Raw genomic sequence first — 27,381 nt, forward strand, 5'->3', positions numbered from 1 at the left:
CAAGAGCTGCCTGCGATCGCCTGGTCCTCTCGGCTGATGGTGAAATCCCTCTGCCAGTCCCTGCCAGGATGTGCCCCTCTGAGCTGACGGACTTTTTCCGGGGCCTCTGGAGCTGGGGTTGTTCGCTGTGCAGGTGGGGCAGGTCTCCACTCCCTGGCTGACTATACCTTCGTGCCAGGACTTCCCATGACATCGGTTATCCAGTTATGTGGTCTTTCCTCCCGCAGTGGGTTCCTTCATGAGCCTCCCTGATGGCTTGGCAAGCTGCAGCCTGGGGAGGGGTGCCCTGCCCACCATCATTCCCCAGCCACCTGTGGCCTCCTAGGTCTCTGCGGATTGGGGGTAATTCTCCCTTGGTGTAGGTTAGGGAATAATTGCATAGATCTGGGCTTCGACGGTGAAGGGTGGTTGCCGAGCTACTGGTTCGGGGGCCGCCCTTTTGGCAGTTGTGTCCACCTGTTGCAGCCCCTTCTGGTGACGCCTGCCATGAATCAGAGCCACCTTTTGGGGAAGCTGTGCTGTTTCTAAGAGCTTCAGTGTGCTTTAAGCCACCGTTCTCTGTTTATTCTCCACAGCAAGCGCACTGCTCTCCATCCAGGTAACCACCTGTGTGTCAGGTGGCAGACACGCACCTGGAATCTGTGTAAATGCTTGAGACCGTCCCCGTCCAGAGCCCTAAGGCTCAGCTGAGGACTGGCAGCTCCACCTTGGGGCAGAAGTCCCTGGGGGAGTTTCTGTGCCTCTGACCTGGGGCTGGGAGGTCACTGCTCGTCCTACCAGCCTTTTTCCCTCTGGTAGAGCTGCTTCCACCTGCGAACCGCTCCTCCAGCATCTGGGACGGGCTCACTTCCTAGGTGGGGACGACTGGCATAGGTCGCAGCTGTGGTTCCCACACACTCGCACTCAAGGCCCTGTGCTGTGGGAGCAGGGAGACAGGATGGAGTGTGGGACGGGTTTCTGTGGTGGCCACGGGGTGTCTAAAAACAGAGCCTGAACTGGAGTCGACCTTGGGGGGTAGCCCTTCTGTTCCTTTAGAACTTAAAAGAGCCTGAACGTGGTGTGGGGTCCGTCCAGTGACCGGCTGACCAGAGGCTAACTTTTCAGCCGCCTCTGGCGGGTTGTAGTGCTGCTGCACCTGTAGGCAGGGAGGCCAGCCCTTGGAGGTTTAGAGCTGATTGTTAAGAGCATAACCACCAGTAATCAATTAACCACCCGAGTAAGTGTCGGCTTTTGAGTTAACAACCTAAGGGTGATTCCCTTTCAGGGATGTACAGGTCAAAGGGTCGGGCTACATTTGGGAGGGGCAGGGCAGGCCCTGAAGTAACTGCCTTTCAGTTTTTGAAAAGCCCTTTGCCTTCTGAATTCCATGCAAAAGGATCAGCATCTTCTCCTGTCACTTTTCACACAGAGCCATCAACTGTGGGTCCATAGGTAGGGGTCCAGATGCAGCAAAACCCAGCCATCCCCCGAAACCCTGAGCCGCCACCTGGTTCCCAGAGGGGCGAGGCTGAGATGGCCCCTTTTCCTCCCTTCCCTCTCCTAGGGTGGTCTTCGAGGAGGTGGGCCCGAAGCCCGGGTAGGTCACCCTAGTCTGTGAAATTTGAGCCTTTTTCTTGGACACCTTGTATCCTGGATGGCCCAGGTGGCTGAGAGCGGTGACAGGGTTTTGTCAGAGGCCTCCTTAGGGGTCTCTCCTCCAGGTGTGGGTCTTTAAGGCCTTTAGTGAAGGTTTCCCCAAAGGTGGTGGGGGAAATTGTGAACCTTTGGGGCAGGACTGCAGCCGTGTTGTTTCTGTTGCACGTTGGGTTCCTGCCACTCGAAAGCAAAAATTTCCTGTGACTCTGAGGCGAGTGGAACATAGAAGAAGCCACCTTTTCAGTCTAATACAGAACACCTGTTCCTGGTGGACGGCAGCGTGACAGGCAGGGTGTAGGGTTAGGGAACCACGGATGTCTATCTTCAGTGGCTTCACTGGCTGCCCCGAGATCCTGTGCCACCTGATATTTCCCACTGGGCATCTTCTTGATGAGAATGGGGGATCCCAGGCTGATTGGCATGGTCTAATAAGACCTGGTCCTAGGGAGTTCCCATCGTGGCGCAGTGGTTAACGAATCCGACTAGGAACCATGAGGTCGCGGGTTCGATCCCTGGCCTTGCTCAGTAGCTTAACGACCCGGCGTTGCCGTGAGCTGTGGTATAGGTCACAGATGTGGCTCGGATCCTGCCTTGCTGTGGCTGTGGCGTAGGCTGGCAGCTAAAGCTCCGATTGGACCCCTAGCCTGGGAACCTCCATATGCGGCCCAAGAAATGGCAAAAAAGACAAAAAAAAAAAAAAAAGACCTGGTCTGTTGGGCCCTGTATCACAGAGGCAACACCCAGCAGGCTTCCCGGGCAGACAGAACTGTTTTCTCTTGGGCCGCTCAGGTCCAGGTCTTAGGTGGACAATCACAGGACTGGCTCCTACAGCTCGTCCCACCCGTCCCTGGGCCTGGACCTCAGAGTTTACCCCTGGGCAGTCTGTCCTCAGCGTTAACATTATCGTCTTATGTCCTTTATCTAAGGGGTGCAGTCTCCATCTTGTCTCCCACTGGGTGTATGGTAGCCCCAGTTTCTGCAGGAGGCTCTTCCCAGCAGGGGACAGGTTGGGGACATGGGGGAATGGGCGAGCGTGCATCATCCAGTTTACCTGCTGGTGACTCTGAATGCCCGTCCCGAGCCTTCCCTGATACCCCGCAATGTTACCACTCCTGTGGCCGAGCTCGCCTCGTCCGGAGTTCAGAACCAAGTCAGCGGCACGGTGTTGAGTGAGAATTCCGCAGGCTTTCCTCCCACGTCCAGTGTCGCCCAGCCCCCTGGCCTCACCATTCTTTTTTAAAAGTTTTTATTGGAGTTGATTAACGATGTCGTGTTAACTTGTGCTGTACAGAACAACGACTCACGTATACATGTATGTGCATTTGCGTGTTCTTTTCCACTGTGGTTTATCCTGGGATATCGAGTGTAGGTCCCTGTGCTGTACAGTAGGTCCTTGTTTATCCATGCTAAATGCAGTAGTTTGCCTCTGCTAATCCCAAACCCCCGATCCCTCTCCCTCCTCTTCCCCCTTGGCAACCACAAGTCTCTTCTCTATGTCTGTGAGTGTTTCTGTTTTGTAGATGTGTTGATTTGTGTCATATTTTAGATTCCACATATAGGTGATATCTTTTTTCTATATTGTCTTTGTCTGACTTCATTTAGTGTGATCATCTCTAGGCCCATCCGTGCTGCTGCCAATGGCATTATTTCTCTGTGTTTTACGGCTGAGTAATAATTCCACTGCGTGAATGTACCACATTCCAGATTACTCTGGGGTCACACTGGCTGTGCACTGCACCCAGATGTCTGGTCACTGGGTGGAGTTGCTCTGAATTCGCCCACCCCATCAGAGTCTTCCAAGATCAGAGTAACCATCCTCCCTGCGCCTTCCAAAGCCCCCACCGCCCTCCTTCTGGGGCTCGGCCAGCTGGCGTGGGTGCAGGGAGGATGTCACCGGTGTGTCCCGTCATGGTTGCCAAAATGTTGTTACTGACCTTCCCAACTTGGGCCCCAGCAAGGGTCCTCCTACCCCGCTGTTGGAACCAATGGAATGAGACCGAGTTAGGCTCAGAAGCCGAGGAAAGTCGTTTTCTTTGACGGAGAGGTGTGAGCTCGCTCGAGAGCACCCACTTGGCCCAGAAGGCCGCGGGTGGGGTTGCTCTGCAGGCTTCTTACGGATCAGGTGCCGCGGTGCAGCTCAGGCTCCCGGTTAAAGGGCTGGGCGAAGCATCTCTCCCCAAACTACACCACACGCCTTCACTTTTTTTTTTTTTTTTTTTTTTTTGACCTTGGGACTGCTGATGACTTGTTTTCATTCTTCAAAGTTTGATTAAAGTGCAGTTGATTTTCAGTGTTGTGGTCATTTCCGCTGGACGCCAGAGAGGTCCAGTCACACACGTACACACATCCCTTCCCGCTCAGCTTCTCTTCCCACGTAGACGATCACAGAGTATTGGGTAGCGTTCCCTGGGCTCTAGGCAGGTCCCCACTGGAGGTCACTCCATAGACCTCAGGGGGCAGATGCCGGTCCCAACCCCCAGTCCACCCCCCCCCACCTGTTCCCTTTGGTAACCATAAGATTTTCAAATTCTGTGAGTCTGTTTCAAGTAAGTTCATTTATATCTTTTTTTCTAGATTCTACATATAAGTAACATCATATGATTTTTTTCTTTTACTAACTTCCCTTAGAATGGTAATTTCCAGGTCTATCTGTGTTGCTGCCTGTGGCATTATTTTTTCTTTTTATAGCTGAGCAATATTCCAGTAATAAAATTCCAACATCTTATTCTTTCTCTCTCTTTCTCTCTCTCTCTCTTTTTTTTTTTTTTTTTGGCTTTTTAGGGCCACACTCATGACACATGGAAGTTCCTAGGCTAGGGGCCAAATTGGAGCTGTAGCTGCTGGCCTACGCCACAGCCACAGCAATGCCAGCTCTGAGCTGCATCTGCAACCTATGCCACAGCTCACAGCAACACCAGATCCTCAACAACCTGAGCAAGGGCAGGGATCGAACCTGAGTCCTCATGGATACTAGTCAGATTCATTACTGCTGAGCCACAACGGGAACTCCACATCTTTATCCACTCCTCTCTCGATGGACATTTAGGTTGTGTCCATGTCTTGGCTACTGTGGACAGTGCTGCAGTGAGCACTGGGGTGCATTTATCTTTTCAAATTATGGTTTTCTCTGGCTAGATGCCCAGGAGTGGGACGGCTGAATCATATGGTGGTTCTGTATTTAGTTTTCCGAGGAGCCTCCGCACCGTTCTCCATAGTGGTTGCACTAATTTGCATTCCCGCCAACAGTGTAAAAGGGTTCCCTCTGCTCTGCGCCCGCTCCAGCTTTCCTTGTTCATAGACGTTTTGATGATGGCCCTCTGGCTGCTGCGAGGTGACACCTCGTGGTCATTCAGATCGGCACGTCTCTGATAACGAGGGATGTCGAGCCTCTTTCCACGTGTCGTCGCATCCTCTCGACTGCAGCGTCGCGCACGCTCCACGTCCGCGCTCCGTCTTCCCGCCACAGGCCTCCGTCCGTGGTCCACGTGGCCCGCGTCCCCCCGCAGGACTGAGCTGCCTGCCGTCTCCGGCCGCCAGCTCCCCGCCCGCGCCTCCGTGTTCCGGGCGTCCCTCCCCTGCTGTGCTCCCTTCTGCAGCCTCCCCTCCGACGACATACAGAAATGTTTCCAAGTCTTCTTCTATTTGGGGAGAAAAGTCGAGCACTTGTGGACATCCTGCTCATTTCCTTTTCTTTCCCACAAGGACTTGCATTTTGTTTCCACAAAATCTTAATTATGATGGTTATGAACCCGTCCTCTCCCGGCTGTCACCTTGCTCCAGACCTGAACTTGCACCTGCAGGTGGCAGCGCCCGCGAAATGTCCCAGTTCACAGTCCTCATGCCCCAGACTGAACGCACTGGCCGCCTCTCGGGGAGCCCTGGCTCTGCCTGCCTCCTCCGAGCCCTCAAAGGCAGTGTTTCGTGATGAACCCGCGTGTGCCGAACGTGCTCGGAGAGTCGCCTCGGCTCATCCCCGCCACGTGTGTAAGTGTGTCTGAGGTTGTCTCCTGAACACCCCAGATTCCACAGCCCCCCGCCCCAGAAGGCTGGCGCTGTGGTCAGAGGGGCTCTTTGCTTTGTCCCCTGCGGTGCCGGGGACACAGTGGATGTCAGGTGGACGTGAGCGAACGTGTAAGACAAGGAGAACCCGTGGCTTGATGACTAGAAGCTCATCCAAACTCCAACCCTGGCATGAAGCTCTTTGCAGCAAACAGCCTGCAGGCCAGCCCCCGCGCCAGGAAACAGGCTCCCTCTCTCCCTAAACCTCTAAGCCAAATCCCATCCGTCTCTCAGCTGATACATTTAAACTTGGGGAAAGAATGGCGGGTCTTTACTTTATGGAAACAATGTGCTATTTAAAAAATAAAAAAGGAAGCCCTCACTGTCAATATCAAACTCTGGGCGTCTCCAGGGAGGGGGCTGAGTCGGCATCCCCAGCTCAGTGACCGTGGTCTTAGGGACGCTGGACCTTGGCTCTCGGGGGCTCTAACTGGGCAGCACGGGTTCGTCTGGTGGCTGGTTTGCTTTGCTTCCCCTGCGAAAGGGCACCTCTCTGGGATTTGCTTCGGACAGTTGGGCAGGAACGCAACAAAATCGGCCTTGAGCAGATAATTCACAGAGCTTGACTGATAATATATGATGCTGTCTGCTTCTACATATGTCTGAAGTTTTCCATACAAAATGTTTTTTTAAAAAAAAAATTCACATCTGTCTCTAGAGCAGTGCCAGCAACTCCCAGCCCTGAGGCAGCACAGCCTCTGCTCCCATCTGTGCCCTCAGGGTTGTCAGAGTGGCTTTTCAGATGCCACACTCCATCCAGATTCCAGAAACAGAGCAGCTTTCAAGCATTGTCCCTGAGATAATTCGGAAAAGAAGGCTGCGCTCATGTGTCCAAGGTCATCACAGCATCTCGGAAGCAAGAGCCCGAGGGAGGAAACCCTCTCCTTTACTGCCGGGACGGTGACCAGTTTATCCCCAGTCCGTGTCCTGTCACACAGGTCTCTGCGAAGCTCATGCTGTTTGGATGCAGCAGAAGAATGTCTTCCCTGAGCCCAGCGGAGAGAAGAAAGGGGCCAGGGTGGCTGGGAGGAGCCGGGCGAGTCGGGCGGGTGCTGTGGGGGGTGACTTCTGAGCCCGCGGCTGGCTCAGCAGCTGCCTGCCCTGAGTGCCCACAGAACTGGGAGCACACGTGTAATGCCGTTACCTTCGCAGAAACAGAGAGCGAATGGTGAGGCTCTGAGGTCCCTGGGCCAATGGATGCGCTGCATCACCACCTCACCAGGTGCGAGGGGGCTGCAGCGCGGCACCGTGAGCGGCGGCCAGGCTGCTCCTCGCCACCCTTTGTCTGTCTGTATCCTGGCACCGACGGTAGGTTTCATCCCGCAATGACTCACACAGCCTTTGTCTTTTGCAAGAAGAGTTTAAAGATACATAAAAATTCATGGACGTTACATGAATGAAATGAAAGATGAGATCAGAGCCAAGGGAAAGCAGGGAAAAGAAGCAGCCTCAGCAATGGGTTTTGCACACAAAATGCACACAGAGACCCTGTTATACCCTCGGCAAAGAGCCGAGGCCTGGGCTCTAGGCCGTCTGTAGACACTCCAAGGAGAAAACGTGCCAGCAGCAGGCCATGGGGTGTGCAGAAGATAAATCTAAGCTCACTTATTGAGACATATTCCCAGTCCTGGAACAAGATCAGAGAGCAGTTCCTCTTGAGAGTCTGCTGATAGTCAGTCCATCTTACCAGGGAGGAATGTGCTTTGCAGTGGAGGAGAGGCCACGAGAAGGCAGAGCTCACGCCTCGGACATGCAGGATGCCGAGCGCTCTCAAGTCATCTCAGCAGCAGAGTGGGGCTTGCAAAGCGGCACATGTAGCTGAACCCTCATCCGCCTTCCTTAGGGGGCCCTAAACCTCGACACCTCTTTGGAGAGAGCGAGAGGCACCTGGCCTTCCTTGACCCTGGGTGTTGTTTTGTACGATGGGATAAGCTCAAAGGGTCTTGTACCAACCTCTCAGCACCATCGCCATCAGCACTGGCCTCACCAGCACAGCAGCAGCACCAGTGGCATGGCACGTGGGCAGGGACTAAGCTATGCTCACACATGTGAGGGAGTCACGCGCTTAGGATGCTGCGACACAGACCCGCACGGCGCGGCACACGGAGACAGAAACAGAAGAGAGATGGTATTTCACTGAACATTATGGGTTTTGCTGTAAAGAGAGCTATTGAGCCAAGCAGGGGTGTGAGAATAAAGATGAAGATGCTGCCTCAGGGGAGAAAGACCAGCAAAGACCAACAGGGTGGGACCAGCAGGCAGCCAGGGCCCCACTCCCGCCCCTGGATGGTAGCCGAGCACCTCAGGGCTGCCAGACCCACATCGGCCCAGACCTTGCTGCTCTGAGATGAGTGGACAGAGAATAGGTGGCACGGCACCCAAGGGGCGTGTGTTCACCTGTGTGCACAGGTGTGTGGGCAGAGGCCCCAGCTCCAGGGTAACTTCCGGGGACCCCCTTTAGCGCTCGCTCTCGTTGCCCACACCCAGATTCGCCTCCACGGAGGAGGAGCAAGAGTCAGGGCGGAAAAGAGGGTGATGAAAAAACGGGGGGGAAACACAGTAAAATAATAGATAAGAAGGACTGAAAGCACCTCACACAGCAGCACATCTGAACCTGAACACAGGCCACTGCACAGCCAGGCCGAGAACTGAGTTTGGGGCCAAAAGAGACAACACGAAAATAGAGTTAAACTCTGTGGCGGTCCATATTGCGAATGCTGATAATTAAGCCTATCACTCGGTCCATAAGAAAAGGATGAAGAGACCAAGTGTGGGTACAGGGAGCCAGGCTGTAAAGTGACCGGAGACAGTATCCAAACAAACGCCTTTCGAGAGGGGAGGCCAGGATGAAAGGAAAAAGCTAACATCAAAGAAAACAGGCTGCTCAGTTTACAGTCGTGCAGTATCCGCAGCAATCGCGTAAAGACACACACCCCACAGTGCTCCGAGGGGAAAATTCTGCAAACATTCTGCTGGTTGGCATAGGGCAGAAAGGACAGACGTCTCAGGGCAGAATATAAACGCAGTCTGTGCAAAGAAACACATAAAGCACTAAATTCCATTCAGTGAAAGAGACGTGAGGCAAAGGTTTGATCCGAGGATTTTATACCAGTCTGTGAAGATAGAGAATTCCACAGGTTCGAGACAGCAGAAGATACACCTGCCAGATCCTCCTTCTGGAAGGGATGCTCAGAAACATGCCCACTGAATAGTGGATGGAGGGGAGCGCAGAGTGTCTGCAGGGATCCAGCCACGGTCACTGAGTGGGGTGAAGAGACAGCCTTCGCCCGGCCATGGCCATCAGTCTCAGTCTGTTTCAATAAGCTCCCTCCCATCCTTTTCCTTCTACAGAGTTCCGCTTGAATCGCAAGCCTCGCCCAGAAGATGCATTTTTCAATCCTGTTCCAAAGAGTAAGGTTTGTTTACGTTGTTAGTAACATGTGACTGTATTTAAAGGGAAGCTGTCAGTTGCAATTACACTGGCACCAGAACTGACCTATTTGAAAGCTGACTTGATTTGAGAGTGATCTAATGCTTCCCCTTGCTAAGACTGGTATCTTAGCAAGAAATTTAGAAATAATAAAGTTGTGAAGCTTCATTAAGAAGCTGAAAAATAATCCATAATTTTGGCCCAGATTTCCAGCCTGCGGGTTTACTGCAGCGATGACAGCATCTGTGGGCTGAGAACAAAGGCAGAAATAAACCTGGGGTGGGGGGGTGCAGATAACGGGGATGCCAGGTCCCACGGGGAAGGCCACGGAGGGGATTTGCCCACAAGCGAGACGCCTGAGAGCCTCAGGGCTCCAGGTCACTTAGTGGCAGCCCCGTGGGGTGACTGCAGATCCAGAGCAGCTTCTAGGTGGCTGAGCAGAGCCTGACCCGAGGCCAGGCTGCTGTCCAGGCCTGTGAACAGTGTGGAGACTGTGACGGAGCGGCTGGGGGAGGACGTGCGGGCTCAGGTCCCGCTGGGTCTTCACCCCCGTCCCTCGGATCCTGGGGAGAGGCAGTGCCCCCCAGCACTGTCCTCCCTGCATGGACTGTAGTCAGGGGACACTGGGGACCAGGCTTTCTTCTCTCTGTCTCTGGTCCATCCCAGGGGCCCTCCGGTCTCTCCTAGGCTCTCAGGAAGCATCCTGATCTCCACGGGCCAGGCCCTCCTTCCGTGCTAAAGCTGGAGAGTCAACCCCTTTGGGCTCACCCATTCTCGACCTGATCAGCTCACTGCGACCAGGGCGTCACTTCAGCCACTGCGCCTGGAAGAATCCCAGGATGCCCGTGCCAGCTGCGACTCCCGCCCTGCCCAGGACGGGAGTTGCTGGTGCCTAGAGGCTGTGGCTTTTCTCCTCGTGGCAGGGGAGCCCCACCCTGCAGTAAGGCTCAGACCTGCTGTCACTGCGGCTGTGGCCCTCTTGAGCTCTGCTGTCACCAGGTGACTGGCCCGCCGAGCGGAGTGGAAGAGGTCACTGTCTCCTGGGGGCAAGGGTTTCAGGAGCCACTCGGGGTCCCCGTTTCTTATCCTGGGCCTCATGATGGGGTTGTGGGTTGAGAGGGAGATGGATGGGTGACCCCAAACGGGAGCCCTGCTGTCCTGCAGAGCCATACTGCACCTAGGAGCTGAGTGTGCCTTCAGCGACGATGACACCATGGCCCCAGGCGTCGCTCTGCATGAGACCCGGGCATCACCTCGTTTGTCTGTGCCCAGCCAGGCCCCTAGAACACCCTTTCCCTCCACTCATCTCTGTCTCCAGAGTTGTGGGGCCCACGGGCGGGAGGCCTCCCCCCGACACCCCCTGGATCAGACCGTCTCTGCGTCAGAAACCACAGGGCATCGCCGGCTGCCCTGTCTCCGCAGCTCCTCATCCTGGCCCCTGCGGAGGGCAGGCCCGTGGGCCTCGAGTGTCCCTTGTCCCGACAGGCTGTAGGACTCTGGTTATCGCCGCTGCCCAGACCTGAGGCTGCTCCTCCCTGGAAGGGACAGCACGGGGCACCCAGGGGCCGTTTGAGTCCCCGGGCAGCGTTGGCCATCTCTGAAGTCCCAGCCTAAGGGGCTACCGCACGAGAGGGCTCCCCCGGCCGCTCCGCCAGCTCGCACCCCGTGTGTGTCCTGTCCGTGCGGATTGCGCTGCCGCCGGGTCAGGAGCCCCTCGGGCACGATGACGTCACCACGTCCGCCCCGACGGTGTGCTCTCGAGATGCTGAAGAGCCCAGCATCACTGTGCGGGTGCGGGAGCTGGGGTTGATTAAATTCCTGGCAGCTGCTTTGCACGGAAAGTTTGTTAATCCGTGATTAATCTCACTTCTTGACATTTGCATTTCATTTGATGGACCGTTATTAATGAAGGGGTGATTGAGCGCTAATGTGATTGGAATCTGAATTCATGCATTTTGATAACTCATTCTTTTTCATCAGCCCAAGGCAGTAGGATCAGATGGGTGGACCTCAGGTTCTGAAAGAGTGGGATTCAAAATGAAAAGCCCGTTTTACCTTCAAATGCACTTAAATCTCTAAGGGAAAATCGGCTTGTCCTAGTGCAATAATTTTCCTTGGTGGTGACAAGTAGGTAGGTCTTCTAGCTCTCACCAAGGAAGTCCTGTTTTTGTACATCCGGAAGCCCGTCCTTTGCTGTTACGAATGACAGCCATGCGGGTCAGCAGCTGGTGAGGCTGTAATTCGGTCTGGCCTCACGCTGGAGACGTCTCACCCAAGCGCCACGGTCAGTCCATGGCCACAGCCGCCCCGCGCACGTTGGGTAAGGAGCCGGGAGAGCATGACGAGGGGTTCAGTCCCGTGAGCTGCTGCTCGTCAGTAAAACATCTGGTTTCCACTTCATTGCAAGCAGATGGGAGCCACCGAGGAAGGACTTCAGGTAACAATCCTGGGTGAGCTGAATCAAGTCTGCAGATGATCTCAGTAATGCATTGAGCACCGCGGAGTCTGCATTGCTGTGTTGAGTCACAAAGTGGACTGATACGTGGACAGCTTGCAAAACTGCCTTTGGTCAAATGCATTTCAAGTTTTAAATGATCTGATTTGAGCGTTTTTACATGTTGGCAGCTAATGGAATTCAACTCAAAAATGCATTAAGTTTGGAGTTCCCGTCGTGGCGCAGTGGTTAACAAATCCGACTAGGAACCATGAGGTTGCGGGTTCGGTCCCTGCCCTTGCTCAGTGGGTTAACGATCCGGCGTTGCTGTGGCTCTGGCGTAGGCCGGTGGCTGCAGCTCCGATTCAACCTCTAGCCTGGGAACCTCCATATGCCGCGGGAGTGGCCCAAGAAATAGCAAAAGAAAAAAAAAAGACAAAAAAAAAAAAAGCATTAAGTTTGTGTAAAGCTGTGTGAGATGTTACCCTGATGATAAATGGAAAATTAAACCATGAATACCTTTGTAATATGAAGGCAGGTGTAGTTTCTCAAAAATGGACGCTGGAGATCCTGTTCTGATTGTCCATTAAGGTTAAAATTCCTCAACAACGACTGCCTGAAACCCAGCAGCGTTCAACTTCCCGGCATGGGGCTTTGGTGACGTGATGCTAGATCACGAGTTAGGCTGTAACTGTCCTTTACTGAGGGATGTAAATAGAGTGGCGGTGACCTTAGGGAGACACAGAGACCCCACCAGATGGCTCTTCACCAGGTGCTCACAGTCGCCCAGGCTGAGCTGGGAACCCACCCAGAGCACCTGGAAGTCGGGGTGCATTGGGGGGTCAAAGTCACCATGACTGTCCTGCAGATGCGCCACGGCCCAGGCCTGAAAGTGCCGGCAGCAGATCCCGGCCAGTAAGATTGTCTCGTAAGCGCTCACCACTCGCCAGCTGTGGTCAGATGCTTGTAGGGATTCACCTGCTCCTGATTGCATGGGCGGAGGTGAAGGAGGCAAAGTTCAGAGGGTGTCAGGGCGTGGAACACGTCCTTAGACATCTGTCCACACCACAGAGTGCGCTGCACCAAGAGTGACCCCAACACAAACCGTGGACTCGGGGCGATGGTGACAGGTCAGCGTGTTTCGCCAGTTGTAACAAATGCACCATCTGGTGGGGGAGGGTAGGCATGTGTGGGTTCTGTACCTTCCTCTCATTTTGCTGCGAACCTAAAATGCTCTCAAAATATAAAGTCATTTTTTTTAAAAAAAATCAAAACGCTGCGATGTATAACGAAATCCTGGAATCTCTCACTTCCGGAGCTGGCATAGTTGTAAGACACCAAGAGGTAGCTCTGAGTGATCCCTGTGAGGTTGTAAAATTACGAATCGCCGAGTTTCTCTCCTGCAGAAAGAAGCGCGTCGGCCTCTGGTGGAAAGAGTCACGAGGTCCAGTTGTCTTCACGGCCGGTCGGAACTTCTCACCGTGTCCACCTTCCCCTCCGGGTGACGTATGCTTCCACAAGACGCCTCTTCGTGTGGGCATCACTGGCCGTCTCCAGCCACGTGTGACAGGGGCCACGGCCCCGCTCACGCATACAGGTGGACGTGGTCGCAGGCCGACCGCGAGGGAGGCCCCCGGAGGGCTGCTGCGGAAACGCATCGCCTCGGGAGCCGGGGTGCACGGAACACAGGGCGGGGTCCTTTCAGCCCTATCGTGGTGTGTGTTACTGCTGGAATATTACTTTTGATTCTGTTGATACTGAGAAAAATTGGTAGAGTGAGCATGTAATAGATGGTTAATAAAAGGAACTCATGCATCAGCTTGTGATAATTCTCTAAGGAGCGTCCCTCACGTTTCCTCTTGGGTGGGATTGAATACTCGTGGATCTCGACGTGGTGAGCGGTGCGCCTGTTCTCAGCACTGGGCGGGGAAGAGGGCATTCTGCTCGTTCGCGGTTACATTTCTGAGAAACGCTGCCAGACGGCCTGCACGTTCTGTATTTTTTTACTCAGAACTGTTACAGTGTTCTGGATCCTGCCTCTATTGTATGTTATGCTTTCTGTGTATGTATGATTGGGGGTCTAAATTTGTTTCAAGTTTAATTCTGGTAAAATGCACACAACATGAGATTTAGTGTCCTAACCACTTTCGTGTGTACCCTTCAGTGGCGTTGGGGACACGCACATGGTGCAACCTCACCACCGTCGTCCCCAAAACCTGTCTGTCTTCCCAGACCGAGACTCTGTCTCTGCTAAACTCCAGCTCCCTCTTTCCCCTCCCCCGCCCGGCACCCACCACTCGCCTCCGTCTCAGAATTTGGCTGCGTTAGGGACCCCAGTAATCATGTTTGTGCTTTAGCGTCTGGCTCATTTCCCTCAGCACGAGGTCCTCACGGCTCATCCGTGTGGCAGCCTGTGTGCTGAATCCCTTCCTTTCCAAGGGCGAATGGCGTCCCATTGGGCGAATAGACCGCCTTCCTTTATCCTTGTCCGTCCAGCACGGACACTGGAGATGCTCTTCCCGCTCCTCTGTGGCGAATATGCTACGAGCACAGGGTGCAGGTAGCTGTTTGCAACCTGCTTTCACTTCCCTGGCTTTGTGCCCAGAAGCACAATCGCAGGTTCTCTGTCTAACTCTGCCTTCTGGTTTTGGGGTTGGGCCGGGTTGGGTTTTGCCATAGGCACGGCTGGTCCAGGGGTGGATTCCCGGCCTCAGCTGTGGCAGTGCTGGATCTTGAACCTGCAGCACCGCAGCAGGAACTCTGCCTTCTGTTTTTAATGCTTCTTTTCCTTTTTTTTTTTTTTTTGTTTTTCCTTAAACTTTTCACTTGTGGTCTTCGAGTGTCGTCTTTACATCACAGGTGCTTTTGTGTCCTTGTGCTAATTGGGAAGTTGTTCTTTTTGCCTGTAGTTCTTACTGGACAGTTCAGAAACTAGCGATTTAATATTCTTCATCCTCTGTTTCTGTAGGCAGCTTCTCCAGTCTTCCGAGTCAGGATGAATTTAGTCTCTTTCTCTCTTCGCTCTTTCCGCAACGATTTAATTTACAGTCTCGGGCCCTGGGCTCGTCCAGTACTTTGTGCTTTCAGATGTTCATTGCGTGTCATTCTTGTGAAATGCTTTTCACTGCAGAGCCGAGCCGAGCAGGCCTGCTGCCCGACCCCACGGCTCCCACCATGCCCCCCGCCGCTGCCACCCGAGCCGGTCAGGCTGCAGCCCCTCGCTGACAGCGTCCGCTGCATGGCCACGACCTCACGGCTCCAGCCTCGCTCCTACCTTTAAGTGGCTTCAGGGCGCCTGGCCGTGTTTAATCTCAGCTTCTCTGGTCACTTCCTGGCATCTCCAGTCATTTCCCAGGAGCGCCCTGGGTCCTGCCAGCTCCAGCTGCTCCATAGCCGACGGACACTTGGCTCTGCCCCCTGGAGAACCGAGCGTCGTGGGCGAGCCCGAGCCGCTGCTCCTCCCCCAGAAATACATTCTCCCTTGTTTGTTTCCTCGGCCTGGAGGCCCGCAGAAGCTTTTCTCGTCCTTGAACAACCCCCGTTACTCATCCTTTGTCAGCGTCTTCTCGGGGCCTGGCACGCTCCTGTGCTCCCTTCTCTGTCCCTGTGATTTAAGTCTTTGCCTTTCTGACTCCTTCCACTGCCTTGGTCTTGACGTCACTCTGTCCTGCTCTCTGCCCTGCATCTCCTCCTCACCGCCCGCTCTCCCAGCGGTGACTTCACTTCTACCGTGACCTGCCTCCCCTCTCCTGGCAGAGAAGGGCCAGCCGGGTGCCCTCCTCACCTGCCCAGGCGCCCTCGAGCCTCCAAGGGGGGTTCTGAGCTCACAGGATGCAGGGCCCGTCTGCCGGCTCCGTGTTGCCATTTGTTCGGCTCCTCCCGTCCCTCTTTTTAGAAATTATTTAGCATCTTGAATAGACCGTCTTCCTTTTTCCTTTCTCGTTAAATTCATCTTTTAGGCGTTCCCATTGTGGCTTAGTGGTTAGCGAATCCGACTAGGAACCATGAGGTTGCGGGTTCCATCCCTGGCCTCGCTCAGTGGGTTAAGGATCCGGCGTTGCCGTGAGCTGTGGTGTAGGTTGCAGATGCGGCGTGGCTCCCACGTTGCTGTCGCTGTAGGCTGGTGGCTACAGCTCCGATTCGACCCCTAGCCTGGGAACCTCCATAGGCCGTGGGAGCGGCCCTAGAAAAGGCAAAAAGACAAAAAAAAAAATTCTTTTAATAAAGGGAGTCATTCTGGACCAGCTATTTACACATGGTAACAAATGGGGCTCTTTGTGACCCATGGCTTTGTGTGTGTGTGCGTACATGAGTGTGTACGTGTATGCATCTGTGTGCGTGTGTGCATTGTATACATGTGTGCATGCGTGTGGTGTATTGCACTGTGTGCGCTGTGTGCATGTGGGTGCTGTGTGCATGTGTACACGTGTGTGTGCGTGTGTGTACACGTGTGTGTGCATTATTTCCCTTACGTCTCCCCAGTTAACCGAATGAGGACAGCAGGCCACTCGGTCTGGCGTCTGTCCCCCGTCACTGATGCGTGGCCCCGCGCAGCTGTCTCTGTGGAAGTGCTGAGCACATGCCGCCTGGCGCACAGCCCCGAAGGCTCAGGAAGCACAGTGGGTGTTTGTTTCTTTGTGCAGCATCTCCTGCGTCTCTGGGGGGGCTGGCAAACACCTGCAGCTCCCACGCCTCAGACCCCCCTTCCCTCTCATTCGGGAAAACCGAGGGGCTGCCGGCCGTGTCTAGGAGCCGGTGGTGTCCCTCCCCGGGTCCCTCTGTCCCCCATCTGATCTGCCTGCCCTGAACGCCCCCGCACGTGCACCGCAGCTCACGTAGGCTTCGTGGGCTAGCGTTTGCTTTCTGGGTTGTCTTCTCTGGGGATAACTTTGTGAGGAGAAGATGACGGGTGGTCCTTCCTCTGCTCCTTCAGGTGGACACACGGTATTGCTGTGTGCTTTCGTTAAGAGGTAAAGAGACCTTCTATTCTAGGACATGTCTTCACGCATTGCCACCCCCCAGCAGGTGATTTATGTTTTCATTGTTAACTTTGGTGGGTGTGAGGTGTGCAAAGATAAGCAAGACCCAAAGGAGCTGAAAGCAGGGACTTGCACGTCTGTTTCACAGCAGCCCGACGCACAACAGCCAAGGGTGGACACAACCCGAGGGTCCAGCCACAGATGACTGGATAGGAAAAGGTGGCACAGACACACAGGGGAGTAACCGCCTTACAGGAAGGGCATTCCGATACCCCCACAACCTGGATGAACCGCGAGCACGTTCTGCTGAGTGAAAGAGCGAGACAGAAGGACAGACACTGTGCGAGTCCCCTTATCTGAGGCTCCCCAGAGCAGGCAAGTGCATAAGGCAGAAGGGGGGCTGCCAGGAGGTGGGGAGAAGGAGGCATTATCATTCACTGGGCACAGAGCTTCAGCACAAAACGATGAAGGGATTCTGAAGATAGATGGTGGTGACGGTCGCACGACACGACTGTACTTAAAGCTACTGAACTGTACACTTTCAAAAAGATTAGATGGAAAGTTTTATGTCGTGTGTATTTTATCACAATTAAAAACAAGCAAACAAAATAAAATAAGTAAATAAGATGCAGTCCCAGCCTTGAAGGAGCCGCAGGGGCTGCGGTTGAGCCCCTTTGGGGACAGACCCTGCTCTCTGGCAGGTTTACGCTGTTTGAGGTGCCACGTACCCTCTCCAGGCCCGGCTCCAGGCTCACCAGCACATCTCCAGGTCTGACACCTGGGATGTCAGGACCTTGCTCCTAAACAGACTGTAAATATCACAACATCGTTATCACACAGCCAGGCTTTTGCACCCACAGGTCCCTGCAAGTGTGGACAGCTCTGTGTACAAACTGCGGTGAAAAGGGATGCGATTTCCAGGTGCCCCGTGGCCAGAGCTGGCTTCCCGGCCTTGACCTCGGCAGGCTCCTGACCCCGCTGACCTCACACCCCCGCACCCTCACCCCCACCCCCAGCCCCGCCAGGAACCAGGGGCCCGCGTTTTTCTGATCACACGGCTGCCTCTGGAGAGGCCTTAAGCCATGGTGGTGAAGGTCAAGGTAGAGCTGCTGAATTTTCAAAGGAATCCAGCCCTTGGCTTCACCGGGACGACAGCAGCCCCGGGCTCTGGAACACCGAGGCGGCCAGAGCTCCAGGAGCCCGTCACCATGCCAGGGCGACGGCCTAAAAGCCTGCTTTGCGCCGCCACGCCGCAGCCCGGGGCTGGAGTGCAGGGTGCGTCTGGGGGTCGGCTTCAGAACGAGCAGACCCGGACTCACTGCTGTCCCTTTCTGGCCTCCATACTTGGCTCGTGCGTCGGCTTGATTTCTGTCCCACTCACCCCTCCCCAAAAGGCTCTTGGCTCTGATGACAAGTAGATTTTTACCAGCATTTTGAGAAGAAAGGGGGGGAGAGGGGAGGGCGGGGTGGCCCCCGAGGTCTGGTTCTGCCTGAGGTGGCCGTTCCCCACCCACAGGCATGTGAAATGCACGGTTAGCCCCTGGGAAGTGAGGGAGGCAGAAAGCACAGCCCTGGCTCAGCACCACGGGGATACCAGCGGGTCGCCGGGGGCGCTCGGGAGCCGTGGCCTGTAAACCCACGTGCTTTAGCCTCCGGGAGTGCAAGGTGCAGGCGACCGGACCCCAGCCCAGGCCCTCACCGCCCAGCCCGCCGCCGCCCGCCTCCCACTGTGCCCCCGGCTCGCTGCATGGACCTGCGGCTCCCCGCGCTCACTCACGGCCTCGGTGTTCCGGGCCGCGAGGCGGGGATCTTTCTCAGCTCCTCTGGAGCGTGTTGGGGTTTTGTGTGTCTAAATGCAACAGCACTGGAAGAACCTAGAAAGGGCCTAAGTGTCACAAAGAGACAAGACGCGAGGGCGTCAGCTGCCCGTCAGGACAAAGCAGTGCTGTCCCCTGCGAGGCACCTCTTCTCGGAATCCCCGGGTCGGATCCCCAGCCCGCCTTGGGGACTCAGGATTTGACCTCACCTCGCCTTCTCAGCTTCTCCTCCTACACACCGGCCTCTCCCAGAACATCCTCTGCCCCCGCCTCCGAGACGTGTGCCTTCGCTGTGCCCCCCCAGGCCCGAGCCCCTCCTGTGATCTCTTCCTTACACCCCAGGGCCTGCCTGTTTGTCGCCTCCCCGGCCAAGCGAATCACACAGACCTGGCGGCTTAAAACTAGCCCCTGATCGGCTCTTCCTTCTCCAGGCCAGAGGTCCAGGCAGGCGTGGCCAGCTCTCCCCTTGGGGTGTCACAAGGCCAGAACCTAAGTGTCAACCCAGCTGGGCTCCTGTCCAGAGGCCTTGGGACAGCCCCCCCTTGGAGCACATGGGTTGTGAGCTGTGGTGGTGAATTTCAGGTGTGAACTTGGCTGAGCTGCTCTGTCCAGGTATCTGGTCACACATTATTCTGAGTGTTCCTGTGTGTTGGGGTCAGACGCTGGTGAAGCAGTTGCCCTCCAGTGTGGTGGGCCTTGTCCAGTCAGTTGAGGGCCTGAATAGAGCTAAGGCTGACCTCTGACCTCCCCTGAGCAAGGAGGACCCTCCTTGGCAGACGGCCTTGAACTCAAGCTGCTCCCCTGGCTCCCTGGGACTCCGGGCTGCCGGTCCTCCCTGCCAGCCCCCGACCCTGGCCTGACCCATAACACACATCCCAGCGGAGAACCTGACCCCTCATGGGCAGAGTCCTCTTTGTGCATCTGAGGTCCTCGTTCCCTTGCTGACTGAGGCTTGGGGTCATTCTCTCTTCTAGGGGCCACCCACAGTCCTCCGCATGTGGCCCGCTCACCCTCAAAGCCAGGAATGCCGGCTCAAGTCCTAGGGTGGCCTCCACGAAGGGGCAGTGGACGGTGCATCCCCAGAAACACCCATCGGGGGCGTGAAGTCACTGCCACCCGCCCCAGGCAACGGGATTGCTGCCTCCAAAGCGAGCAGAAGCCCCGGGAAGCCGTCCCAGGGCAGAGCACAGCTCTCCTCCCCTGCTCCTGGCTGGCGACGGGATCCAGAGATTCTGCGGGCTGCCCTGAAAATGCCCCAGGGCGGCCTTTTTTCCCCCAAAGCATCATCGTGCTTGAGCCCTCGGGGGTTCCGTCTGCTTCTTTTATTGGACAGGGTTCCAAGTTGCATTACTCCCGGCCGTGGGGGCAGTTCTTGTGTCTTTCACGTCAACGCGGATGTTCTGAGAAAGTCCACGTGGACGGGTTCTCCAGCCATGTGCCAAAGGCAGGAAAACCAGCTGCAAAACAAGCACGCTTTCATGTACGTTGCAGACACAGGACACTTTCAAACAAAAAGCTTGTAAAAGCGCATTTTAAGGAAGAATTCTTACATAGAAAATAAGAAACGCCATTTTTCCCGGCCATCTCACTGGAAACCTTAACAAATCATGGCTCCCTTAGGCGACGCCACTAACTCATCACTGATGGGAAGAAAAAGCAGGTGTGTCCGTGTGTGTGCGTTTATGTCTGTGTGTTTGTGTGTCTCTGGGTATATGTGTGTTTCCATGTATGTGTTTGTGTCCGTGTGTGTTTATGTGCATGTTTGTGTTCCTCTGTGTGTATTTTTGTGTGTGTCTGTGTGGACGTATGTGTGTGTGTGCGCGCGCGTGTTCGCAGCTGCCAAGGACAGAGGCCGTACCCCCTCTCGCGGGCTGTGCCCTCCGCGGCTGCCCCACCTGCTGGGCATCCCTTCCTGAGTGAAGGGCGGTGGCTGTGCAGGTGGGTACGGGCCATCGCGGAGGTGGGTGCAGCACTCTGCCTCAGACTCACTGGGGATCAGGGCGCTGGCAGAGGGATGCTTTGGGGTTCCAACGGGAGATCATTTTCCAGCCTCTACAAGCGGAGCTCTCCGAGCCGCCAGCTCATCTCCAGTTCTTCTGGAAAAGGATGGATTCCCAAGACCTGGGACGGGAAGGTGGGACCCTGGAAATCCCAGGGAGCTAAGTGTTTCCCTGAAGTCACTTGCAGCCTGGACCCCCAGCGCCCCGTGCTCCCCAGCTGGAAATGCTGCAGCCCCCAGACAGGCCGGGAGGAAACAGCCTGACTGAGCCTCCCAGCTCCAAAGGCTGTGGGAGCCTCACCCCTGTCCCCAGGGAGAGAGGCTTCCTGGGGCAGCAGGGGTTGACATGGGCCAGCTGGAGAGGCCACATTCACAGCCATGAAATGGGGACAGCTTGTGGGGAAAGGTCTCCTGGGCAGGAAATGAAGAGGTTCCCGTTTCCAGTTTTCAACCCTCTGTGCACAGGTCGGCGGCTGGGTCGTTCCCACCCTCACTGTGCCTTCAACTGCGGCTGAAACTGGAGGAAATGAAAGCGAGCCAAGGAGGCGCGCACACTTCAGGGCCTCGTTAGTTAAAGGGTCCAGACAGGACCGGAGCAGGTCCACGCAGGAGCACGGAGCACTCAAGGTCACGGCCAGGCTGCTGCAGAGGGGGTCTGCCGACCACCACACAGCATGGGCAGGTCTACCTGGAGACGCGCGTGCCTGGGATCCGACGTGGGGAGGTCGCTGTCCTGCTTCTAACCCGTAAAACTTGGTCTGCAGTAGTGACCCAGCCAGGGACCCCGTGACGGGCCAGCTGAAGGGAAAAGACAAACTTGTGTGTCCCCCGTTGCCGGACATGCAGATGCAGACACGGGCCAGGGCGGAGCTCTGCCTTAAGTGGGCTTTCCAGGGCTCGGAGCTGTTCCGGGCAGCCAGCACGGCTGGACAGCGCCAGAGGGAAAAGAAAAACAGCCCCCCTCTTCTCTGCGACTCCTCAGAAAGCAGCGACGAACGTCCTCCCGAGCCGGGGGGAGACAGTGCCAATGGCAGGGGGCACGGCGTGAGACGGCAAAGCAGAAGGGAGCCTGTGCGGCTAGGTCCCCTTCCCCAGACCCCACCCCAAGGGAGATCTGGACAGAACTCCCGTGGTGTGCAGCCTTGTGGCCCCTGGCCGACACAGCGGGCCACTGTTCTGCGTGCCTTCTAGATGCCCAGAGGACGGCAAGGCGTGCTGCAGTGCTGAGCTCGGGCCTGGCACCACCCACACCTCATCTGGTGGATGCTCTGGTCCCAGCATGAACGGCGAAGGGTCTGAGATTTCCTCCGCCTGCAGGCTGAGCGGGGCACCTGGTGCAGCCTATGGGCAACTCCTGGGTCAGAGAAGCTGCCAGAGTGTCAGCATCTGGGGTACCAGCCCGTCTGAGGCCGGACCCCACAGGGTGACGCAGAGAAGGCCGGGTGACATCCGCTCACGTAGAAACTCTGAGCGTAGGAAACCTGGATCCTGAAGAGCAGCTGGACGCCCAGCTGCTCTTCCCTCCAGCCCCTCGAGTTGGCTGCTCACGGCTCGGATGTCGCAGGGAAGACGGTCTGGAGAATAGGCGGCAGCGCCTTGGCGCGCAGGTGCACGGAAACCTGCGGGGGCAGGGCGTGTCCCCAGAGCCGCTGCTCAGGGGCAGGGGTGCAGGGGCCGGGCCTCCTTGTCTCACGATGAACTTGGCAGGACACCCAGCGCCCTGGTTGTGCTCACACTGGAGTCTCCCCTTCGTGCCTTTAAGAACAGCTTCGTGTCTCCCTTAGCCTTCTAAAAACGTGGACCCCTGAACCAGTCTAATAAGAACCCCTCCTCCAAATGAAACACCGAAGAGAATGAGAAAGAATAAAATATCTCGGAAAATAAAGGCACTATTGTTACTGTTACTGAAAACCACTTGTCCAACATTTTTAAAAATATAAAGAAAATCAGAACTCTATTTGAGATTTTTTTTAAATGTGCTTTGAATATTAAACAAAAGGACCCGGCAGTGGATCTGATAAATACAACTTCAGAGCAGTCTCTGGCGCGGTCATGCCTAGAGATCTGTGAAATCGTTGCCCCCGTGTTCTGGAACAATGCCAGAGTGCCAGACAAACCACTCCCGTTTGGGTCCTGAACACACAGCTGGGCAGCAAGCAGAGACCCCATGGAGCTGGGGGGACCTCAGGTCTGAGGCAGTGCAGGTGGGGGGATGGCCCTGTGATGTGTGGGGGCCACAAGCGGCTCCGAGTCGCTGAGTGGGGAGTGGGCGACCACAAAGCGGCCGCCCAGATCCCTGGATGGACAGGTAGGCCCCACGGGCCTTTGACCCCACTGGCAGGGCTCACTGGGGTTCAGAAAGACTCCTTTCTGGCTGGGGGACAGCAGCTGCCCCCAACGTCCCCTCAGTGACCCCCTAGCTCCCAAATGACCCCGTTCCACCCACTGCCTTCCCAGCCTGGGGACCCTGGCGTGTCAGGTGGGGCTGGGAGTGGCCTCGCCTCGCTTGCTGCGTGTTCTAACTTCCTGCTGTGTGGACAAGGAGGTGGGGCCAGTGAGCCACCCCGCGGACAGACCTAAGTGCCTGGGACTCACAGGCGCTGAGCATCAGGCTGTCGGCCGGGGCCCCAGGAGGAACCGTGCACCGTGTTGGAGTCGCTTCTTTGAGTCCGTGTGAAGCTCTCAGGCCTTTGGACTCAGACTGGTTCTACAGCACTGGCTCCCGGACCGCAGCCTCCATAATTGTCCGAGCCGGTTCCTGCAGCGACGGTCCTGGGATGTAGATGTAGCCTCTGGCCTGTTTCCATGGAGATTCTGACTTGGGGCTCTGTGCCGTGGGAAGCCTGGAGGGCAAACACCTCCTTCAGGTCAACATTCGTGGGATGGTTTGTTTCATCCAGATGGGGCTCCGAGGTTCTTTCCGTTTTTTGTTTTTTGTTTTTTTGTTTTTTTTTTATTTTTATTTTTATTTTATTTTATTTTCCCACTGTACAGCAAGGGGGTCAGGTTATCCTTACATGTATACATTACAATTACAGTTTTTCCCCCACCCTTTGTTCTGTTGCAACACGAGTATCTAGACATAGTTCTCAATGCTATTCAGCGGGATCTCCTTGTAAATCTATTCTAAGTTGTGTCTGATAAGCCCAAGCTCCCGATCCCTCCCACTCCCTCCCCCTCCCATCAGGCAACCACAAGTCTCTTCTTCATTTTTATTTTGGAGTAACCAGGTCTTGTACAGTGCCTGGCACACAGTAGGTGCTCAATAAATTATCAAGTTTTTTTTTTGTTTTTGTTTTTTTTAGAAGTAAGCTTTCTGGGCTTGTAGAGTTCATAAGGAAGTTCAAGATGCTGGTTGGTATCTCAGTTATCATTAGGTACCATCAGTGCAAAGGGCGCTGAGAAGCAGGTGCCTCGTACAGAAAACCCTAGAGGCAGTGGATACTGGTAGAGGGTGGGGACGGGGCTTGGAGAAGACGGCCTCCCCTGGGACCGGGGCCCTAGGCACCTGTGCTAAATGGGAGCTTCTGTCTTCAGACGCACAAAAGAGTTTGCGTACATTGAGTCATCAGAGAGTTAAGAGTACCCCAGAGACAGGAGAGCAGATGAGAGGAATAAATACCTGTTCTTGAATCCATAGACACAGTGCAACCACCAGAGCGAAGCTGTGTGGACTCTTCAGAGGGCTTACTTCGCCAGCAGGATCGTGTCTGAAGGTGCAGGACTCGGTGAGCTGGACACCAGGCCAGGCGCTCTATGCCCTGATGGATGGGGTCAGGGCTCGGGGTGGGGGGATACGTGGGGGGACATCCCAGGGACCGCCCTTCCTGCTTAGGGCTGGTGGCCTGCCCTGGGGCATCCGCCTGGAGGTGGACCAGAGGTTTCCCAGGGGACTCCGGAAAAATCTACACTTCTCTCTCTCTGGTCCTGAGCTGCGTGCTCAGCGTGTTTTCTCGTTTAATGCTCATGGTCCCCGGGTGAGGCAACAGACTTAAAAGATAAAGCAGAGACCGCAGCTAAGAACCAGCTGATCTGCGCCCAGGCCTGTCCTCTCTCTCTGTCACGTCCCGGCCCAAACGAGATCACTGGTTTGAGATGAAAGAGGTACGGACTGAATATCTGTGTCCCCCAAAGCCAGGGGGACGGTGTCAGGAGGTGGGCGGAGGGAGGTGATGAGCCTTGGGGGTGGAGCCCCCAGGACGGGGTTGGTGTCCTTACAGGGGAGACACCCCCCCCCCCAGGAACCGGGAAGCAAGCGGCCTCCAGATGCCCGTCTCCTGATGCCCAGACCTGGGAGACGCACGTGTCTGTTGTGTTTAAGTCCAGCCCAGGGAGGTCAAGGTCACGGGGCCGTCAAGAGGCTGTAAACATGCACGAACACACGACAGAAGGCAGTGCGGGGGCTGCTCAACCAGCTCTGCACATACGCGCAGCTAAGGGACAGTACGTACGCCCTGCTGGCGCCGTGGCACAAGGCGGCGTGTCACCTTCACTAATTTTTTTGCCCCGTCGAGAAAGCAGTGCTGCTCTTTCTTCTCTTGCGCCAGCCACGCCTGACGCCAGTGACTCCACGGGCTGTGGCCCCTCGTCCAGAGGAGGCTCTCACAAAGCCGGAAACACGCGAGGCGGGGGCTGGGCGTGTGACCCCTGCCTGAGGACACCTTATCAGCGCGTGAGGCAAGCTCGAATCACAGGTTAGCCTCTCTATTTTACGTTATTTAAGGTAATCTTCTCTAATTAACACAATCAGAGGAAAATAATACACTTTGGAGGCCAAAAAAGTGGCATATCTTAGATCAAAGATTTTGCCTGGTGATTGTGTTTGATTATCCTTAAAAGCATGCATCGCAAGAGTTTCTAGATTGTAGTAATTTGATTCTTGACTTTATTTACTCTGTATAGTCCTCGTTCTGAGATTTAAATCATGAGGCGACAGGGGTCTCCTTTCACAATGTTTATAACGTTGGTAGCCCAGAGGGCCGCTGTATAAACGAGACATTTTCTCAATGCTGATGGACAGAGTCATTTCTCAGCCTGCAATTACTTTTTCATGAACAACCTCTTTGAGCGCAGAGCCGGCCCCTGGCTGCCCCCCGCGGTTCTGGTGCCTCCCCGCCATCTGTGGGAGAGTGAGAAGAGAAAGCCTAGCTGCATGCCTCCGATGCCCGTGTGCCTCTGTGTGCGTGTGTGTGTGCATGTGTGGGTGTCTATGCATGTGTGCGCGCCTGTGTGTGCACATATGTGTGTGTGCCTGTGTGTGCCACGCTGCGAGGAGCTGCAGGCCCCGCTCGCCGTGCGGCAGCGCTGTGGCTGGGGCCCCGCGTGGCCTCTGCTGGCCTTTCAGAGACCCGCCTGCCTCGCAGTGGCGCAGAGCAGATGTGCTGACCTCCATGTGGTGGCCCACAGTGCAGAGGGGGCCCGGCCAGGGGACCAGGGGGCCACCAGGGTTGGTTCTGGTGACGCCCGCCTGGCCCGCAGACGGCACCGTCTTGCCGAGCCCTCCCAGGGCGGTGAGCCAACGCGGGGTCCCTTCCTCCTCTTCTGAGGACCCCGGTCTTTGGGACCAGGGCCCCACCCTCACCACCTCATTCAAGCTGAGGAACCACCCGAGAGACCCCGTCTCCAAACGCCATCACACCAGGCTCAACAGGCAGCTTCAGGGGACACAGTTCAATCCCTAACGGGACCTGCGGGGACTCTGCCGGCCACTCGTGAACCTGTGTCTCCAGTCCTCCCGCCCCCACCCTTTCCGTAACCCTAAGACCTCTCCCCCCAGAGGAAACCTGGAAGCTCACAGGACAACCCTAACGATGACTTTGGCAGGGACGGCTCCTGGTAAAGGAGGGAAGAGTTGGCCCTCGCTGGGGGACGCACCCTGAAGACAGAGGGGCTGGAGAAGCCAGGCCAGAGCTGCCTGTGTCTTGAGCCCACCCAAGCCGGGCTGGGAGAGACGCGACCCCGCGGCCTGATCCATGCTCTGAGATGCCGGGACCCAGAGGCAGCGTGATGGGGTCCCCGGGGCCCAAGCACTTTACAGGAAGAAAACTGAGGGAATGTGAAGGTGAGTCTCACTAGGCCGCCGTGGAGGCCTGCGGTGACCCGGCGCGGTGACCCGGCGCGCCTGCCGGGAGCAGGGCTCCAGAGCTCCCCCCGGCCACACACCAGGCGAATGTGGGTCAGGACAGCTCTCCAGCCAGGCCCTCCCGCGACTCAGCAGACGGACAGCGCGGACAGGAAGACTCAAGCAGCCCGGGACAGCCACTCCTGAAAGGAACGCTCGGGACCTCGAGAAGCCCTTGGGGTCGGCCTCGTGTTCAGCCGCCAGCCTGACCCGTTGCGGCTGCCTCCTCTGTGTTCTGCCGTCGTCCCCGTCGTGACAAGAGACAGGAACGGTTTTGTCGGACACAGAGACCCAACCTCGATGTGGGACTGGGGCCCTGTTAAGTGGGGAGAACAGGGAGGCAACGAGAGCCAGCCGGGGCCTATGGGACACTGACGACGCTGCACTCGGGCCAGCGCCCACGTGGGGCCGCTGGTGTCCGCTCGGGGGCGTCCCAGGGCTGTTGAAAGCGCGCGTGGGAAGAACGAGGTTTGGGCAAAGTCTGCCGCAGGGGAAGCCGTACCTGCCCCCGACCCCAAGCCGGGGACGTGCTTTCTGTCTTGGGATAAACACGGGGGCTACGCCTTTTGCAAGAGCCCGGAGTGCGACGGTGCGTCAAGCGTAACCAGGTCTTGACGAGGTCAGCCGCGTGAGGGTCACAGCATCGCGGCATCGGGACACAGGAGTGGCCCATGCAGGACCAGGCATAGGAGGGACAGCGCAGACCGCACAGCCAGGCCCCGCCACCCGCTTGTCTGGAAAGGATTGCACGGGGAGGCCCTTGGGCGCGAGCTGGGCTGCGGTGGAGCATGAATCCGGGGCGGAGGGACTGAGACGCGAGAGGCGGGCGGAGGAAGCCTCTCTACGCCCAGAGAAAGGGTGAGAGCTTGATCCCAGATGAAGCACGGGCCGTGGTTCGAGTGTCCTC

General features: G+C 56.2%; 1 protein-coding gene across 4 annotated transcripts in view; it reads left to right on the forward strand.

The window, feature by feature from the left end:
* Positions 1–27,381, forward strand: part of LOC102159132 (uncharacterized) — a 448,204-nt gene that overhangs the window by 413,539 nt on the left and 7,284 nt on the right. For 2 of the 4 annotated variants that reach the window (XR_014818165.1, XR_014818164.1), the window contains exons 2-4: positions 23,994–24,081; positions 24,343–24,457; positions 24,901–25,047. Coding sequence is in view for 1 of the 4 variants with exons in the window: in XM_084980605.1 (XP_084836731.1) it covers positions 23,994–24,081; positions 24,343–24,452 (198 nt within the window). In the remaining 3 variants the exon portion in view is untranslated. Of the gene's footprint in view, positions 1–23,993; positions 24,082–24,342; positions 24,458–24,573; positions 25,048–27,381 lie in introns of those variants that run through there. The other 2 variants (XR_014818160.1, XM_084980605.1) reach the window with 2 other exon arrangements.

The sequence above is a fragment of the Sus scrofa genome, chromosome 10 (genome assembly GCF_054392235.1).
Source record: "Sus scrofa isolate SSC_HxYL_T2T_F1_AM1 chromosome 10, Sscrofa_HxYL_maternal_Yorkshire_Landrace_v2.0, whole genome shotgun sequence".
Lineage (NCBI taxonomy): Eukaryota > Metazoa > Chordata > Mammalia > Artiodactyla > Suidae > Sus > Sus scrofa.